Source organism: Hypomesus transpacificus, chromosome 8 (assembly GCF_021917145.1).
Source record: "Hypomesus transpacificus isolate Combined female chromosome 8, fHypTra1, whole genome shotgun sequence".
Lineage (NCBI taxonomy): Eukaryota > Metazoa > Chordata > Actinopteri > Osmeriformes > Osmeridae > Hypomesus > Hypomesus transpacificus.
In genome coordinates, this window is record NC_061067.1 from 5198487 (window position 1) to 5217754 (window position 19268).

Consider the following 19268-nt stretch of genomic DNA (forward strand, 5'->3'; position numbering starts at 1 on the left):
ATTGCTATTGAACCTGGGGTCTTGGCCAGCTGTCGGTTTGCTTTAAGGTGTGAACTCTGTAGTAAAAGGTTAGGAATCGGAGAAAGTCTTTATGGGGCTGTTTTTATTCTCTCACAATCACATCACCATTAAAACATGCAGAGTTCACTGATCTTAGATGGGAACATAGAAACTGCAGAGTATCTAACATTATATGTTGAGTGTAGTAAAGGCAGGTGCACTTGCATTGAACCTATAGAAACATTATGTCTTGATTATATTTTAATCTTGTGAATACTTGCTGGTAAACAACAATAACTTCTGTGGTTTATGCATTTTCAGAGCCTTATTTCATGACAGACTGTGCTGTTGTAGTGTAAAACACTTAGAAAACAAAGTCAACAATGTCAAACAATCGTTTATTAATAACTATGGATTAACGTGACAGACTTGAAGCTTTTAAGAAATACACAAAGTGCTGTGTAAACTGACCAAACATATATTGCTCAATAGAATTAAATACAGTTTTCTGTCTGTAAAATTAAAACCACCCTTGGCAGTCGCATCGGCTTTGGTTTCGAGGTCTTAATAAGAATAATAATTCAAACCAGTTTATCCTTAACTGTTAGTATCATTAGTCGTTACTTATGATTATCATTTTTATACATATTTGGGTAAGATTGTAAAGCCTTTGAATATCCTGGATTCTGAAACAGAGAGCTGTGTTCACCACAAGGCCTAAGAGAGAACAAAATTAACAAACAACAATGTTGAAAAGTGATACACGTGTGTGACCCTGTAAGAACGATTCACAAAAAAAAGAATTTTACACAAAATCCTAGAACAGATAAATCCACGACCCCCTCCACCTTCCCCCTCCCCAAAAGAGGTTAAAATAACATCCAAATAAACAAAAAAGTATTTTTTCTATTTTCTTTTAACGTGGTGTAAAGCATTTATCACTTATCACAAAATGACAATGATGAGGTAAAAACTCTGGTTAACTTATACACATCAATTTGTTTCATTTTAAAGATTGTCAACGTCTTCAGACCGATTTTTCTGTACAATGTGCATATAACTATAGAGCTTTGGTCCAGCGTTAAAAAGTTTAGTGGAGGCATGAGTTTGTTGCCATCTTTTGGTTTTGGTTACAGCTACATTGCCCAAGCTATACCTGCAGCCAAATCAAAGTTCCTCATACACTTTGTTTAAGGGAGGGGAACACACATACACACATGTATTTCACATATCCTACAGTTTTCAATGGGAAACACAAAAAAAGAAAACAACTTCTTGGCTTAGGTTTCCAAACTGACAAAGAGGTAGCACTATGAAAAATAATGTAATAGCCGACTGTGAAAAGCTAGTGTTCCTGTGAAACAAGGTTGAAATGGTTGATCACAGACAGTTGCAAAACAGAAGTACTATGTAGAAACCAACCAGTCTTTTCAACAAATGCTTACTATATTTGGTTTCTTTCATGACAGTAACATCATGTTTTATAATTGAGAGCTACAGTAAATCCCATCTATTACCATAACAATAAAGGCTTCTGTTACGTGAAGTTTTGTTTGTGTTAGTTTGGTATTAGATTTGAAATCAACAATCCACAGTAGGTTGACAGACAGGGAGCCAACTGATGTGACATGAGGAGGCCGATATTGAACAAAATACAACATGATCATGAATACATCGCATCAAATTCCTGACATGTGCCACTTATTTTCTAAGCGTATCTATTTCCAAGGGATTTTACTTAATCTAACATTTTAATGAAATGTTATGATAGGCGAAATATGTCATTTGATGGTAGTTTGAATACAGATAAAAGTCAATAAACTGTAGTAGTATAATAACCTTGGATCTATTAAAAGAACATAGATGAAACTCCTCAAACAGTGGAGGGAAAAAAATGCTTCTGAATATAAAAAAACTTGACAATTTCTGAAATAAGTTATTTTTTTAGGATTCAAATGTGATTGATTCAAATGTGATTTTAGTATTGGCCTGCATTTTATGTTTTGTCCCTCAGCATTCTTCAAGTCTGAAACATGCAAGGGTGGATTTGGTAAACCGATCAACAGAGACATACATTTGAAAAAGAAGGGCATAGACAATGTTATATTTTGTTTTGAAAAGTGTTTTTAACAGACAAGACTTTTACTTTTGAAAGCATATTATCTGACACTCTACTGCCCTCAGCACAACCACAGACAAATCTTGTTAGAAACACACAGACAAAGAAAAGGAAGCAAACCACTTCAAAAAACTATAATGTGTTATTGGCAAAGGTAAAATCTTCCCTAGTCCTTGAGCTGAAGTAATGTGTTCTTTGGCTATCAGGCTTTGGCAACAGAATGACAGTAGCTCCACATTAGTAGAGTTGATGGACAGAGATCTGTACAGGTAGCTACTGAAAATCCCTTCACTGTCACTATCTCTTCTCCAAATCATAGACAATAAAAAAAATCATTGATAAATACCTGTAAAAGTTGTACAAAGTTAGACCGTGACTGAAATAGCTGCAGGCGATGGATCAGACATACAAATAACTAATACAATATGCTATTTTTGAAACAGCAAAGTTGTGGTTTTCAAAGAGAACTTTGACATTGTGGTTTCCGTTTGATGACTGTATATTGTAGATATTTACATACAAACCCAAGAGGTAAAATGATGTGAGACAAAGATACTTCTCATGTAGATTTTTTGCCGGTACAAATGTAAAAATTTTGAACACATTTACATTAAAAAATTATTCTTAGTACTCAGATGACTTTGGTAAATAGTTAGTATTTTTGTTTTGGTATGATCTCTTTACTAAAATCTCCTCACAAAAAACAAACAAATTTGGACACTATTTTGGTCTGGGAGGCCAGAACCTAAAACTCTTTAAAAGCAGAACATTGTATTTTATTTTTTTATTTTTCTGGTATTAACATATTTTTTTCAGGTTTTTGGTTTTGGCCAAGGTAATTTACATAACTGTGGTAATCACACTGACAAACACATATTTTTGTTAGCAAACGCTGATTAAAGTTCATCCATCTGATTTAAGAAAAGAAGAGAAGTCGTTTTTTCCAGTCTTCATCATTCCACTTCATTCCGCCTTGCTCTAAGAACTTTCCCTTTCTCACTTTGACAAGTTTTGGCGATTCATTTTGGGAGCTCCTCTAGAGAATCAGAGAGTGGGTCCATAGGTGCTGCAGGGCCGAGATCGGGCTGTTTCAATCGCTTTATTGTGTTTTTCAAAGCCTGCCTCTTGTTGCAAAACCAGACGCGTACCACTTCCCTGTCATAGTTCAGTTTCTCTGCTATTTCCGTCATTTCCTGTCCAGAGGGGTGTGTGTTCTTCTCAAAGTGGCTGTTGAGGATCTCCAGCGCCTGTGGGGTGAAAGAGGTCCTCCTCTTCCGTTTTTTCGAAGGCTCGCTACCGATAAACTCGGTCAGGTTCTGCATGCCGGATCGGTGGCGGGCCTCTGCCTCGGCCATCCAGCGCTCCAGAACGGGCTTAATCTTCTGGGCGCTTTTTGGGGTGATGTCCAACTTCTCAAACCTGGCAGGGTATAAAAGGCCAGGGTTCAGTTTGCCTGTCAGACTGCTACCTATAGTGTTCTCTTGGGCTTCCTGTGGTAGGAAAAAGTGGCTTCTCAGGATGGTGTGTCTGGGGAGAATTGAGAGAGAAGAATCTTACTTAGGTGCCCTGCCAGGTCAAGAGATAACCTTGCCTGCCTTTGTGAAACACTAGGGTCTCCCCGACCAGGTGCTTCTGGAACAGAGTCTCTGTTAGTCTGGTGACATCCCATGCCAGCTTGATAGTAAATATAATTGAGGTGATACCATTGGGTTTGGCATGGGGTACTAAATGCTTATTGACTGGTAGGTGACTCTGTCCCAGATAGGCAAAGTTGGAGCGAGAAGACCCAGTGATTGGCTAAAAGAGACTTTTCAAAACAGATCCCAAAAAACTCATACAGCGCTAAATCATATACTACAATTTTAAACAAAAAATTACTATCATCGATATTAAATCATCAAAATTGAGACGAATCAGCATTATTTCTGTCCCCTCACTTCAAGCGATAAATATCAAGGTTTTAATTCAATAAATGTCAAACAGGCAGTAGTGCATGCACTCCAATATTAACTATAATTTATTTACAAAAGCAGTTTGAATTATTAATCAAAATGCACATTTTTCAAACTTTGCTCCAACTCTTTACAACCCCTTATTGTATATTTATTATGAACACATTTCCACCTTTCAATCTTGAATATATATGTATATATATATATATGGATGCATGAATCCGGGGTAAATATATTCTAATTTCATGTATAGTGCACTTTTAAGAGACTAAAAGAAAAGCTGTGTGAAAAACCAACTGCATCAAAACCATGGCATTTCAAATTACTGTCACTACCTAAGCTGTTTGACCCTCTATAGAATAGGGCTGAATAGTGGTGATGCTGTTTGCTCCATGCCTCTGTTGGTAGCAGAGCTGTGAAAGATATACAGTACAGAGAGTGCGTTTGGGTTAGCTGTGATGAAGATAATGGACTTGGAGGTAAAGTCTCAGGTTCTCCCCAAGTCTTGTGATGGGGTCAGTGTCTGTGTGTGGTTTGAACCTGGTGTCCCTCAGTAAGGTTCAGCCAACTGTTGTTCTATTTCTGTCTCTGGCTCTTTCTTTCCTGTTCTGTCTTTTTTTCTCTTTTTATTCTGGCTCCATCCCTCTCCTTCTGGCTCATTTTCTATCTTTTAGTTATTATTTTCTTTCTCTGTTCCTAAACCTTGTCGGTGCGTTTCAGCATGTCGGCAGGGAGTATTATTTATAACCCACTTCTTTTAGAAAGCGAAAAGGAGGAAGATTTCATAGAGCAGGACGTACATGAGTAAATATGAGGAGTGGGTAGAGAGAGGACTTTTTATGGATCAACAGGAACCAAAGCTACTAATATGAGCAGAGAGCTGCTTGACTGGCTCCTCTTGGTTCAAAACCACAGGGGAACCAGAGGATTGAAGACGCGTCTCGACCACCAGTACTCACAGTTTTTTTAGGTCATGCATAAACAAATCTATGTGACATGCAGAATGGTGCTATACCTATGCCTATTTCGACTTAACATTTTGTGTGTTAGCTCTTAAATATCCTTAATGAATGCATCCGTTTTAGATATTGTGGAACATACTTTATGAATGGCACACGACAAACGATATTATTAATTATGTGTTTGGTGTCTGTTAAGGCAATGTTTCTGCTTAATTTGATGTGCAAATGAAAGCTTTTTAATCTTGTCATTATGTCTGAATCATTGATGTGGGAGGTAATGTCTGCGTGGAGGTTTTAAATTCATGCAGGTTAACAAGTGACAAGTTATTTTTCTTCCAGGGAGTAGATGAGTGTGCAAGGACACAATGATAATCTTGTAGTATTCTCAATAATTACAAATGTCTGTGGATACACAGAAAGCATTACAAAAGCATACTAATTGCCTCCAGTATACCACTGTATGAAATCAAGTGATCCTTCATCATTTCTAAAATGATGCTACCATTTGAAGATGATTCTTTTGAGGATAAAGACATGAGTTCAGGTTGTACTTCCTGTCTGTTCCAAGCCCTTAACAAAGCCAAGCCAAAATCCTGAGCCAGGGATTGGTCAGATGATATGCTTTCTCATTGACCAATCAAGTTTTTTCAAACAAAGTGAGCAGCAGAATCAGCCGAGATGGAGGCATCTGTCACAGTGTGTTTTGCTGAGTTCAGACTTGAGGCCAAGAACTTACGTGCAGCAAGCCCATCCTTCTGTCTCTCAAAGTCATCCTCATGTCCTGGTTGATGTTAACTAAACTAAAGCATGTGAAGTCTGCCTCTACTTGAAATTATCAAGAGATGGCTGTCATGTCCAATGTCATACAAACTGGAAGAAAAAATGTCTTAACAGCATGCATAAAAACCCACACACAGTGTTTCTTCTTTTTGAAGCTAATGGCTTTTAATATATGTTATAAATATTTGAATTGTGCATAGTTGTAAATATTTGATATGTGATTTTAAGAGTTTAAACATTAGCTTGAGAAAGGGCTGTGCCTCATAACCCCCCCCCCCCCGCCCCCTGCACAATTTCAGTTTTTATCTGCCCTTTGATGTTGATGTGATGAAATTTTTACCAGTGCTCGGCAGCAGTGTGTCACATAAACAGCAACGGGTCATCAGCAAAGTCTGTGCATTTGAGACATGCATTAAAATTCATAGTAAAATGAAACAGGCCACAGAGTTGAGTACTGATGACAGTGGAGTAGGAAACTATGGTGGCAATGTACCTTGTAGCCTATTCAGTAGGCTGGGATAAGGCATGGGAATGCCACTTTTCAGGAAGATCCTTATTCAATCATACACCTAATTAGTTTGGATAATAATATATTTAAAATGCTTACATGTCAGAGTAAATTAGGACTGTGAAACATGTTGATGAATAAACACATTTATATGAAGTACTATATACACTATTATGTACACTAAAAGTACTAAATATTTTACCTTGCACAGAGCTCTATAGTAACCGTTAAATAGCATTCGTACTTTATATCATTTGTCAGGCTGGATAGATTGAGATTAAAGATGAACATGCAGTATTACATTTGTTAACCATGAGTGTCTGATTACCTAGAGATTAATATATAATGCGCCCACTTAGGACCAAAACGCATGCCCTTCAGGCCCTGAAGAACATGACAGTTTTGTCAAAGGAGAATCCTTGTTGAGATACTTTAAGACTAAGTCAGAGTGAATGGCAATGGCCCTTAGTAATTATTAACTGCTCTAAGTGCTTCGTGTAATACTGCATAATGTTTTTTGCATAAGTAACATAGTGCTGTCATGTTTAGGGGAGGGAGGAGGTCAGAGGAGGAAAAGGACAAAGCAGATATATGAGAGCTTCATTTGTCTACTCTTCTTTCAATTATGCAGTCATTTTAATATCTTAATGAGGCGTGTTTAAATATGAAATTAAATATGGATGTAAGACAACCACACCACCACTCTAGTACTGTGTGCAGTCAGACAGCAGTGAGAGAGCTTTCATCTAATGCGCAGCAACGTAGAGCCTTATTACATGGAGAAACTGTAGGAAGTTTTAGTGCAATCTGATTTAATTGTTTAAATATTGGAAGGACATGGTCTGCATAATTTGTTCAGTAATTAAATCACCCAACCGTATATCCTAATAATGCTTACCACAGTACCTGGTTTCATTTTACATTTGAGAAATTCAACTCACTTGAAATGAGGAATTGGAATCTTGCCGATTTAAAATAATAAGATCTATGAAATTTGCCCCTAAAAAGATACCTTCCAAAATATCCCCATTTCAGATGGGGCACCTGAAGTACACCTTACCTGCAGATGGCAGACTGGCTGTAGGCGGGGCCTTCAGCAGCACTCAGTGCCTGCCCCACCTGGGTTTGGGTCAGGCCCAGGGAGAGGCGTCGGATCTTGAAAGCTTTGGCGAATTCTCGGATCTCCTCCAGGTTGACCCCATCAACCTCGCTGGGGGCCGTCTGGGGGTCTGAGACACAACACAACAAGGGCTTCATCACTCAGCTGCTTTGACTGTAAATCCAGTCAGGCTTGCTGATCACTATGCTGCCCCTCCATTTACAACATGTAAATCAAGAGCAATTGAGGCTCTGCTCTGAATGAATAGGCTACACAATACATGTCCCTGTCATGTGATGGTTGTGATCTTTATAAACAGGTAGGAATAGTGCAGAGATGCAGTATCGAGAATTTTGTCCTTTGCTTTTGATGAAAATCATTCTAGCATTGTCAGACACCATCTGTAAACAAGTTTCTGATAATAGACCCATCTGTAGCTGAATCAAATCAGTGAAATACAAACCATGGCCTAATATGTGCCCTTAAATTGAAAACCTTTTACTTTAACATAAAAATGTTAAAGTAAAAGACATGAAAGCCAAACACAGTATCAGTGTGAAATGTATCTATTCAATAGTTGATATGTAGCAGCGATGCTACCATTCCTGGGATTCCTCCTGTTGCTTTCTGACAGTAAACATTTGAAAAAAAAACTGCCCATCCACAAAGAAGACAGGAATTTGTAAATAATTACAGGCATTCATGTGTTCCACTTTGGGGGATTCCAATGCAAGTATTCCAAAAATGAAAAATACAATACAGGCAACCATTGTTGTTTTATAAATTGTTGCTTTGTAGACCACAGTTGAAGGCTTTAAGGGAAAATAAATAAATAAAAAAACAACTTTCGCTGAGCATTTTTGAAGAATTTCATAGCTAATAAAAAGTGATTTCACATTGTACATCAATGTCAGGTGCCCTGGCATCCTGCTTACTAAAGCAAAGTTTGTGGCATTGAATAATTCATCTTGGTCATTATCAATGAATTATTAAAGGAATCCTCCAAGCGTATTTAAGGAAAAATCTATTGGGCTGGCATCTTGCCGTGCCTCATAAGTGACGCGTGGCGCATAAGGCTGGCTTCAGACGTGTGAACGCTGGAGAGATGTGCGACCAGAGACTGACTGAACAGGCGGGGAGGAATGAGCACTCTCAGCTTCAGGACCCATCATCTACACCTTGATGAGCAGCTCACATCCCTCCACTGATGGAGAGAGGGCCTCCTTAGTCTCTTTTCTACATATTTTGCCGGCCTGCCTTTCAGTAAACGACTGCCTGGCAGGTTTTTCTTTTCTCTTGGACTGTTTTTTAGGAGTTTGAGTGACTACTACAGCTACTTTGAAAAGTGAAAAGCTGCTACCCATTCTGAGCAGTGACATCTCATATTGTATCTGCCCTGGTTTGTCCAGGGAACTGTTGTTCTCAAAATGTTGTTGCATTTGTCATGCAGGTAAATTCCATATTTCTGTGAGTGAACAAAAAACTTGTGAAAAACATAAGTGACCTGAAAACACTTTGTATTATGGAACATGGTTTACAGGTGACATTTCATAACCACCGGCCATTCAGAATAAAATATTCTTCAAACCATGAAATAAAACAGAGGAATGATTTTATGCTCTTCCAAATCATACTTTGAAGGCACGAGCCGAGAACACAGTAAATACAATATGTTGGACCAAAGCAGTAAATTGATGGGAGGGACAGAGAGGGCAAAAGGGATTACAACATGTATGATTTGACCCATAAGTAATGGTCCATTGTTCGTGTCCACAACAAGTTGATAAATGGCAACTTCTCTTTTATTAAATTCAAAAGTCAGTCGCAGATGCCTTTGAAATGAGTTTATCTGGAGTTTAAGGGAATTGCTTTTGACAAATGAAATTTATCTGAATAAAAGCTGAGTTTTTAAGGCACTGCCTGCATGTTGACAAGCTTGGGTCTGGTGATTTATAAAGGGTCTGCCAAAGGGACAAGCATTTGGAGAAAGTACCTTGCGTTCATTACTCACACAACGTCTTTTATAGTCTAATAAACAGAATAATTGACATGGCAGGACTAAAACAAACCCGTAGAAAAAGGCAGGAGACATTAAAAATACTCTTTAATAACAGGTTTATCTGAAAACTTTGCACTAATAACTAAAAGACAGTACTAGTTGCAAAATGCTGTCAATATGTAAAATACTAAGTAGATTATGCCTGCCCAGTAGATCACACTCAACTGGATGCTTTCAATCTATTAGATCCATGCATAATGTGGCTTGTTTCATGGCAGGTTACTTACTGCTGACCAGCTGACCCACACTGAGAGCTGAGGAGGAAGAGGAGGAGGAGGAGGAGGAAGAGGCCTGCCGGAGTGGGCTCTGACTGTGGGGCATGTGGAGAAGGCCAGGTTGAGATGTTGCTGTCTGATTCTGCTGGCCCTGGGGCAGCTGGGCACACACACACATACCACACACAAACACACACACGCACACACACCACACACAAACACAAACATATTTAGATGACAACGATCTAACTCTCTAACAATACTCATGAACAGTAACTCCATTAACATGATAATGAAGACTATCATTGCTATTTGACTATAGAAATTAGATTAGAAATTAGGACACAATCCACTCAGTATAATTACATTAAATATCCTAACATCCATATAAAGTGATTTAGTGGCTCCTCTGACAGAAAGATCAGTATTACTTGGTTCTAAGCAGAGTAATCAGAGTCTGATTCGACACAGTAGCCAGCAGACAGGAAGAAAAGGACTTGAATGGAGGCACGGATACACAGTTTCTAACAATCTCAACTTTACTGTGACAAACATAATCATTTTGCTCCAAACTGAAGTTTCTGTGAACAGCCATGACAATTCTAAGATGTTTCCTCTAGTTGTCAAACTTGCTGAGGAAATACTAAAGAAAGGAAGTCTGGAAGAAAAGAAGATTTTGGACACAGCAGTTCCCATATTTCAAACATAATTTATGATTTGCAGCAATGCACTCTGACTGTGAAAACAATGTATTTTCATGTTTTATGCACAATTGAATTGCTTTTACAAGATCAAGATGATGTGTCTTCTTTTTTAAGTGAAGGCCGTCTCTTCTATAAAATGGGTTTTCTTTCCAGCTTTCTTTTTGCTATTAATTATTTTCTCCCCGGCATGTGTTTGTCTGCATGGTGCGGGATGTCAACAACGATGCACATACTGTCAAGGCTGCTGACAGGCTGTGAGAATTATCTGGCTTCACTCGAAATACTCCAGACTGCAGGTTCTGACAACCGTAAATTATACCGATAGAACAATGTCTATGAGTGTGCTTTGAAGTGCAGACAAAAAAACCATAAACATTACTACAAATGCATTCATTCATGAGTATAATCTGGTGTGTCCACCCATTCAGAGTCATTTAAATCAATTTTCCAAAGAGTTAATCCGTCATATATATTTATTATGTCTGACTCTCCACTATTCCAGACACTATAATTTCAGTCAGTGAAGATTGTGCAGACGGATCTGGACATTTAATTAAAATCATTCAAAAGGGTCAGACTCCATTTTGTTTGTATTCAGTGTGTCTCTGACCCTGTAGCGAATATTTGAAAGTCATATTAAGGACACATTTCCAAAATGTAGGGTTTTAGCTCATTCACTAATAACTTTGGGTTCTAGAGAGTGCATGATAAATTGAAATGAGCACAAGGTATTCTGTATTGTATTTCAATGTGTTTTGTTGTTTTGCATTCCAGAGTGGTTTATTCTGTACTAGTCTTATAAAAGACATAATGCTCCATTCACATATTTGATTAAAAAGAAGAACAAAATAATCATGACATGGCCAGGTCAAAAAGGACACGTGTGTGAGTAATTGAAAAAGAGAGGGATAGAGAGAGAGAGAGAAAGAGAAATAGAGGAGTGAAAATAGAGGAGGGAGTGTTTGAGCTGTAAGTGGGGTGATGAAAGGCATTGTTTTTTGTTTGGCTCTGCAGGGGCTCTGCAGGGGCTCTGCAGACTGCCAGAGAAGAAGTATGGAGGGTTTCCTGACAGGTGCCCCCCACACACAAACACACACACACGCATACACGCACACACACACACATACACACACGCATACACACACACATACACGTACACACACACACACACACATACACACAGACACACTCTGCTGCCTATTAGCTACTAAAAAAATAGTATTTTATCAAAGCTTTGACAGATTTTGTACTGTGCACTATCACTATTTCTTCTTCGCCTGACTCCTACCCTGCCTGAATAGAGTCAAAAACTTGAAGGGGTACTGAGCAGCTGTTATTTCTCGTAATACCGGTCGTGTTGCTCTACAGTTTTACATTACATTTGTGAAAGGAAACCGTTGTGAGATTGCATTATGCCTAAATTCTTTGACTTGTAACAATTCTAAAGACTGGAAACATAGTATAGTTCACTTGTGAGTGTGTAAGTGTGTGCATTCGTTTTTTGTGTGTTTCTTTGCATGTGTTTCCAGTATGTGTGTTTGCTCTACTAAGTGTATTTGTGTTTGCGGGTATGTGTGTGTTTGCCTGTATGTGTGTACTGTATGTGTTTGTGTGTGTTTATACGTGTTTGAGTGTATGTCCAGTAGCTGTGTGTGTGTGTTTAAATGTGTTTGAGTGTATGTCCAGTACGTGTGTGGTTACCTGTTGTCCTGGCTTGATTGGCGACAGTGTGATTCCCTGGGTGTTGATGACAGGCAGGATCTGATTGCCGATCACTGTGGCGATGATCTGGCCCTGGGCGTTAGTCAGAAGCTGAGGTGTGATTGGCTGGACCTGCAACGCTGGGTTTCCAGTCCCTGATTGGCTGGAGGACCCTGCGGAGTTGGGCATCAGTGGAATTGTTCCAATTATCTAGAAAGGGGGTCGAGAGTGAAGGGAGAGAAAATCACTTGGGGATCTATAACGAGTGAGAAGTAGAGTGTTGTTTTGATCTTTGTTCCTGTAAAGACATACATAATAGGAAATACAAGCGACAACAAATTGTAGAAGTAGCATAGCATGGTATCAGAACTTGACTTTTTGAGTTACAGCAGGGTAGGTGAGTATGACTTTTTGTGTGTGTGAGAGAAAACGTGTATGTGAATGTGTTTGTGTGGAGTGTGACATGGAGACATGTCCTCTGATCATGTGTCACAGGGGTGGTTTTACTGGCTGGAGCCAGAGAGGGCAGAGGACAGTGCTGGGAGCGCACTGCAAAGGTCAGCTCTGAGTACCTGTGTGTGTGCTGGTGCACACCACTGACTGTGTTATCCATCACAGCCCAAGAGAAGGATGTGTGTGTGTATGTGTCTTTGTCTCTCTCCATTCTGAGGGGGTTGATAGTGTAGCCACTAAAAGAGAGAGGAAACCCCCCATGACCTCCCCCCCCTAACACACACACACACGCACGCATGCACACACAATTCTAGTTCAGCTGTAGGGGTCCCAGGGGTACTTCACTCCCCCTCCTCCACCGTTCTCCTCCTCCTCTGCTGTAATCAGGAAGGGCAGATCAAAGGGGGTGGCAGAGTGTCACCATGGTGCTTTAGCTCTCAGGGCTGCCAGAGTGTGGCCGAGAGGACCGCTTCGGGAGGGAGGGGGGAGGGGGGAGGGGGGAGGGGGGAGGGGGGAGGGGGGAGGGGGGAGGGGGTTAGGTTAGCGCCTCTTCACAATGATGAAGGTTAATGTCATCTAGGGACTGGTCCTGGACAGCTTTTGAAAAGCCTACAGACACACACACTCTCTCTTTCTCTCTCTCTTACGCACAGAGCTTACACACGCACACACACAGATCTATACTACCCCGCTCTCAATAGGATATACAGAGCAGGACGATGGTGGAGCTGTCATTCCTGTGAATGTCTCGCCATTTGGAATATTGGAACTCTAGAACGTTTGGACAATGAGTGCAGGGACGACTAGAACATACGGCTGTCTTGCTTTCTAGCAAAATGGGAAAAAACATACAAAACGATAAATAATACTTATATTTAATAACCATTTAAAGAACATCATTAGTCATACTATGCTTGTAATCTCGATAATCACCATTTACTGCTTTAAGACCCTAAACTTCTCTGATCTGTTCCCCCGAGTGTCAAGTTGGGTTGACTGTAGCATGCAGTCAGGGGTGGCTGTCTAGTCATAGAGCCTGGTGAGTAGAACACCCCTCCCCTCCCCTCAGCCCCCATCCTCCAACTCACCCTCTCCCTCCCCTCCCCACTCCTCTCTTCTCTCCCCGCGCCCCTCCGTGCTCCTATCCCCTTCTGTCTCCCTTCTCCCGACTATGACATGATAAGAAAGGATCAGAGCGAGGAAGGTGGGCCGGCAATCTGTAATTCATCCTCGCCACGGCTCATTTGCTTACGTTGCTTCACATTAAGGGAAGGAGAGATAATTTCTCCCTCTCCCAACGTCGCCCTCTATGCATACCCTGTATCGCTCTCCTGCCACTTAACATATTTTATGGCACCGCCGCCTTTCAAGTCTCCTGACGCTCTCCTGGCTTTGCATGCTGTCGTGGCAGACGACTTGTTCCACTCAATTATTCATCCTCATTGGACTAAGTGGTTGTTCTATAAGCATAATAAAAGAGAGGGGGACTGACAGCTTGCATCCCAGGATGTACTGGATTACTGCGAGCGCTAACTTGGCTATGAGCGCTAACTTGGCCACGGCAGTTCCATGGGAGCTTGCCTGGCCTTTCTCCAAGTGAGGCTGTGGGACCAGTGGACCAGTTGATTTCACCTATTTGTATCCATAAAAAGTCTGACACTGAGGCGTAACATGGGAATGAGTCATTTCTTGATTTCCCAATGTAATGAGACTACATCATCATGGGCTTGTGAACCGTACAGGCTGAAGGCTCAGAAGAACTTCTCCTTGTGCTCTGCAGGCTTTCAGCTCGCTGTCTATTTCCTCTCTTTTTTCCCCTCTTCATTCTGTTCCAACTCTTGACACTGCGAAGGGTCGGGCACCTGCTCTTTTCCTTTTATTTCCTTCTCTTCTCTTTTCCTCCCTGTCTCTCTTTCTCTCCTTCCGCCTTTCCCCTGAGCAGAACTCATTAAGATTATGCCGCTATTGTTTTCACTGGGATGTCATCTCATGTCTCCAGCCAGGGCAATCTGCGACGTTAGCTATGGTCGCCAGCCAATATCTCTGCCCATTTTCTTCCCAACTCCTGTTCGTGCAGAGAATAGAGGCCCACCCAGGACAATGCTTTCTAGTTTACTCTTACAATGATATTATGTTGCCTCTGAAATAAAATGCGTCAGCCTTGAGATATTATGCACTTGGCTTCATCCATTGTTCATTATTATGAATCTTTGTCTGGCTCTAAAATTAGTGTATTTATACTGATCAGCCACACAGGCAATACTTTGTCATGAACAAAAGAGCACTTTATGTAGGATGATTATTTGAGGTAGTGTTTAGCTGTGTTCATCACCAGTCAGTGAGGACGGAACATTAATATTACACTGCATTTGCTCTGTAGAGCTGACAGGACCCTGCTTGTGTACACACAGCAGATGCTTACTGTCCTCTGAGAGCTCAGAGCCTCTATCAACACGTAGGAGTGAATTTGTATGTCAATGGAGCCCTGGTGTCCTTCTGGTGCTGCCTAACTGAGCATGTGTTTCCTCCAGCACCTGCGATGTTCTACAGCTCTGAGGTGGGGTGGAGTTGCGGGGGGGGGGGGGGGGGGGGGGGGGGGGGGGGGGGGGGTAACAGCTCTGAGGTGAGTTGGGGGGGGCCTTACAACTCTTAAGTAGGAAAGAGAAGTAGACAGAGGGTTAACTAGGCTGGGGTTTCTTCACACAGACTGAGTGACTGTTCAAGCATCTCAACACTCTTCATATCATTTCCACTGTGTGAGTGAGCTGGCTTTTCTCTTTCAATTGACAGTTCAGAGGATGGTCATATCAAACAAATGGACATACAACAACTGTAACTGAAGGTTTGGTCTTATACAGGGTTAGCAGCCCATCCAGTTTTCTGGATATTAACAAAATGACTGACTATTTCTAAGCTAATTATTACTTTCAAAAAAGCTTTTAAAGAAGCTATTCTAGTCAATCTGCCATGGCTCAAGTTAAATAAATACTTGTGCCTGATAAAAAACCTGTTCCTTTGTAATTTTCCATGCTGACACAAATTCTTCTGTTATGGTTGTCAGCCTTTCATGAGGTGTTTGTTGATCCTCCAACCAGGTTTCAGGCAGACATTAGCCTCTATAATCCTAACACTATGCACCGAGTTAGTGTCTGTGTGTGTGTGTGTGTGTGCGTTACTCCAATAGGGTGGAACATGTTTCAGAAGCCTCTGACTGAATAATGCTCTGGAATAATGAGGAGAGCAGCAAAGGCTGTAGCCCAGGGCTTTGACCATCTCTGTGACCTGATTATGTCAGGGAGTGTCAGTCGCCAAGACACTACAAAAGCACAGAGCATCCCATCAAATCCATATCCATGGCGATCTGTCCTCGACGACGCTCCAGGCCCCTTCAAGAGCCAGGGAAACCCATACTGTCTTATTAGCAACATTTAGCATCAAGAGATACACACACTTACACCATGCTCAGACATGAACCCACACACTCTTTCAGGTGTATGTGGTATATAATAGACTGTACTGCATGGGCGATTTACTGTACCTACAGTGGAGATATGTTGGCAGCAAATGACAAAACAACATATACTTTATAGCCCTCACAGCTGAAGTACCATAAACATGTTGACAAGAACTCTTAACATCAATACCAATGCATTACGGTCTTATCTCAGACACAAACAGGTAAATGAAGTGTTCTTCAGCCAGTATTTGTTGTAATAAACAGGATAGCAAAGAGAGTACAGGAGAAACTACTTAAGAGAGGGATGGAACAGGGGTTATGGTAAATAACACCGTCTGGCGTGAAAGGGCACATTGTCCATACAGTCTTCCTTTAATATGTGCTGTGTGCACCTGCGATAAGATGATTCATTAGATAGTGCTGCGCTCTGACAAGCACCATCGTTCAAGGCTCTGGCTACTGATGGGACAATCCTGTAGCCACCCTGTAAATATGACAAGGTCAGCATTTTACTGTGATGGCCGCGAGTGGATAAGAGGAAGAGGCTGTGTTTGTACCCAAAAAGCTTAACATAAGCCAGAATCTAGTGGTCCACAACATACTAAGAAGTTTCTCAAACATCAGGAACAACACTCAAAATCTCCCACTTAAACATGATTAGTATTGTGTAAATCTGATTGGATGTAGGTTTTGTTGGAATGTGTTTTGTGTGGAGGGTGCCCGGCGACAGATGATCCAGGTGATTTGTGTTGTGGTTATGGCTGGGTGCGGAGCACTCACCTGCCCTTGCGCATTGGTGACCAACTGTCCCGTGACACCTTGCAGGTTGGAGAGGGGGCTGCCGAACACCTGGGAGCCGGCAATGGAGCTCATGGCCGCTGCTGCCACCGCTGCCTGACTGGCCAGAGGATTCAGCTGGGGAAAACACAGCTAACCAGTTAGCATAGCATCACATGCTACCTTTTGTGTATGATTATACACAAACAAAAACACAACAGTTGTGGACTAATGAACCTCATAGAGTGTACCAGCTCGTACTATAGGAGAGCATGGTGGGTTGAGGTGGATGATACGTAGTCCATCATCTGTTTCTGTGAGGTCTGTGCTCCTGGGCCCGAAGGGGGGCCCTGGGCTAGGGGCGGGGGTGTAGAGGGGTAGGGGTGTAGGCCAGTGGTGAATAAGTGGGCATTTTAGCACTGTAAGTGTTTCCTGTGGCCCTCAGGCCTCCCCCAGGGCACAGGCCTAGACCATCCAGCTCTAACAATGTAAGGAACCAAGGTGGCCATGCATCACTGTAGCCTCTATCCCCTCCACATGCCCCTTCCACTCCCTCCCTCCCTCCCTGCCACCACCACAGCCCCAACCCCCAACCCCCTCCGTGCCACTTCCACACCCCTGCACCCCCAAACTCCCCGCCACCCCCACACCCCCACCTCCAAACTCTCCAGCATCATAATGCACTACCACTGTTGTTCCTTCAGAAGCACAGGAGCACAGAGGGAAAAAACAGACTGTCTTTACCTCTGCAGTAATGGACTCATCTGGACTGGCCCCAGCGGTTGTGGAAGTGTTTTTATCTGTGTGAGTGTGCATGCATTTGCTTGTGTTTGTGTGTGTGTGTGTTTGTGTGTGTGTTTGTGTGTGTGTGTGAGGGAAGGAGCAGTGCGGCAGTGCCTGGTCACATCGCTTAGATTACTGGTATAAATCAAGCTAACCACTTATTAGGGAGTGAAAATGCACTGCTGATTTGGTTGTAGAGCAGCAGAGCACAGCCTTATTAGGTTGAGTAAGTACTAGATCAAAGAGCAGGCAGGCAGAGCAGACCGTCAAATTACTCATGGGATTGGAGAAAAAGTAGAAACACTACTTTGAACAATCTAGATGCTCCTGGTTGGCAATCATGCCTGACTCCATATTCAAACAGCACCAATGACACTGAAGCAGTGGCTACGCCATGAAAACAATGAATTATAAACACAACACAAGGTAATACATGTAAAACAAACAACTTTGGCCCAATAAACAGATAAAGGGAAGGGATATTTCTGATGTAACCACTCATTAAGAAACCGCTCCACGAAATACAGAAACTGCACTGTTTTATTTCTCCACACCACAGCTCTATGGGGATTTCTTCTTTGTTCAATTGAGATCATTCAGTTGCCATTCATCTCTTACCCAGGCACCATATATTATTACGCTTTCTGAAATCAAATGATGAAAAAATGCCACAGAGCGATCAATACTTTTTCATTGACAGTAAAGGTTAAGCACATTAAGAATGACACTGCATTTGTCTTATGAAATCATATTTCATGTTGGTGGCCTCAAATTGGCCATGATTGATATTGCGTCCCCTAGTCTGAAAGTCATGGAGTTTTTTCGAGACAATCGCAAGATTCTCTTTTATTTTATGGGCCTTGTGTCCGTCCTTCTGAGTAAGTTTGCTTCAAACATGACAAAGACATTTGTCTGCCTTTTGACTTTAAAGTTTATTGTCTTTCATCAAGGTAAAGGCAATTTCATGATCTGACATCGGTGTTTCATTGTCCTTGACAATTTGCAATAATCTCCAGATGATAAGGAATTTACCCAGTATCTCCATAAATCCCTGGAAGGTTGTAAACTTCCACACAGGGTTGGATTTATTCATATTTGTATGGCCAAGGAAGGCCTGATTTACATTGAAACTGGAAAGTTTTTATTGTAAGGCAGAATGAACAAAAAACTGATGAAGCATATGGTAATGATTTTCTAAATATGTCAGTCTCATGTGGAATGTATGCCCCTGAGGTATCTTGTCATTCTGGATATCCGCTTGCAATGATACCCACTGTCTTCAAACCTTCTCAACATATCTCATTCACTTTATGATTGATGTGAACAGAAGTAACAACAGAAGTCTATTTTCATATCTGATGAAGAATGAGAAACTCAGCCAATTTTAAAGGTTACATTTTGGCAGGGTTAAAAAATGTCCCTACACTAGACCTTCTCCAAAACGTCTGACAAATACAATTGATATTTAGACACACCAATGTGATATAAATGAGGAAATGCTAAAATCCCTCTGTAAGCATGATAATGAGATTTGAAATGGTGCATAGTGTGTTTTATAATACAGTTGTAAGATTCGTTTTATTTGATAATACAATTAATAAACTAGAGAAATGTTTGACATATTAGTAGATCGTTTTCATCCTCTTTTAAGAAGGAGTAACCCCAAAGTAGACATGTCTTTGATCTCGCCCTCTTATTC

At 41.2% G+C, this 19268-nt stretch overlaps 1 protein-coding gene across 1 annotated transcript; it reads right to left on the reverse strand.

Annotated features, from left to right (window-relative positions):
- Window positions 1–3138: 3138 nt before the first annotated feature.
- pou6f2 (POU class 6 homeobox 2) lies at window positions 3139–18662 on the reverse strand. Its single transcript, XM_047024181.1, has 8 exons — window positions 18602–18662; window positions 17403–17484; window positions 17048–17141; window positions 16790–16924; window positions 12100–12309; window positions 9707–9854; window positions 7382–7550; window positions 3139–3646 (listed from the first exon to the last, which is right to left on the reverse strand). The coding sequence occupies exons 1-8, from the start codon at window positions 18660–18662 to the stop codon at window positions 3139–3141; spliced, it is 1407 nt and encodes a 468-aa protein (XP_046880137.1).
- Between the last annotated feature and the right edge of the window lie 606 nt (window positions 18663–19268).

Coding starts and splice junctions, on each gene's coding strand:
- pou6f2 (XM_047024181.1), bottom strand. CDS start 18,662: ATGAATAAATCCAACCCTGTGTGGAAGTTTACAACCTTCCAGGGATTT. Junction 17,485..18,601: donor GGGATTTATGGAGATACTGG/GTAAATTCCTTA, acceptor GTGCTTCTGAAG/GAACAACAGTGGTAGTGCAT. Junction 16,925..17,047: donor ACCCACCATGCTCTCCTATA/GTACGAGCTGGT, acceptor TGTTTTCCCCAG/CTGAATCCTCTGGCCAGTCA.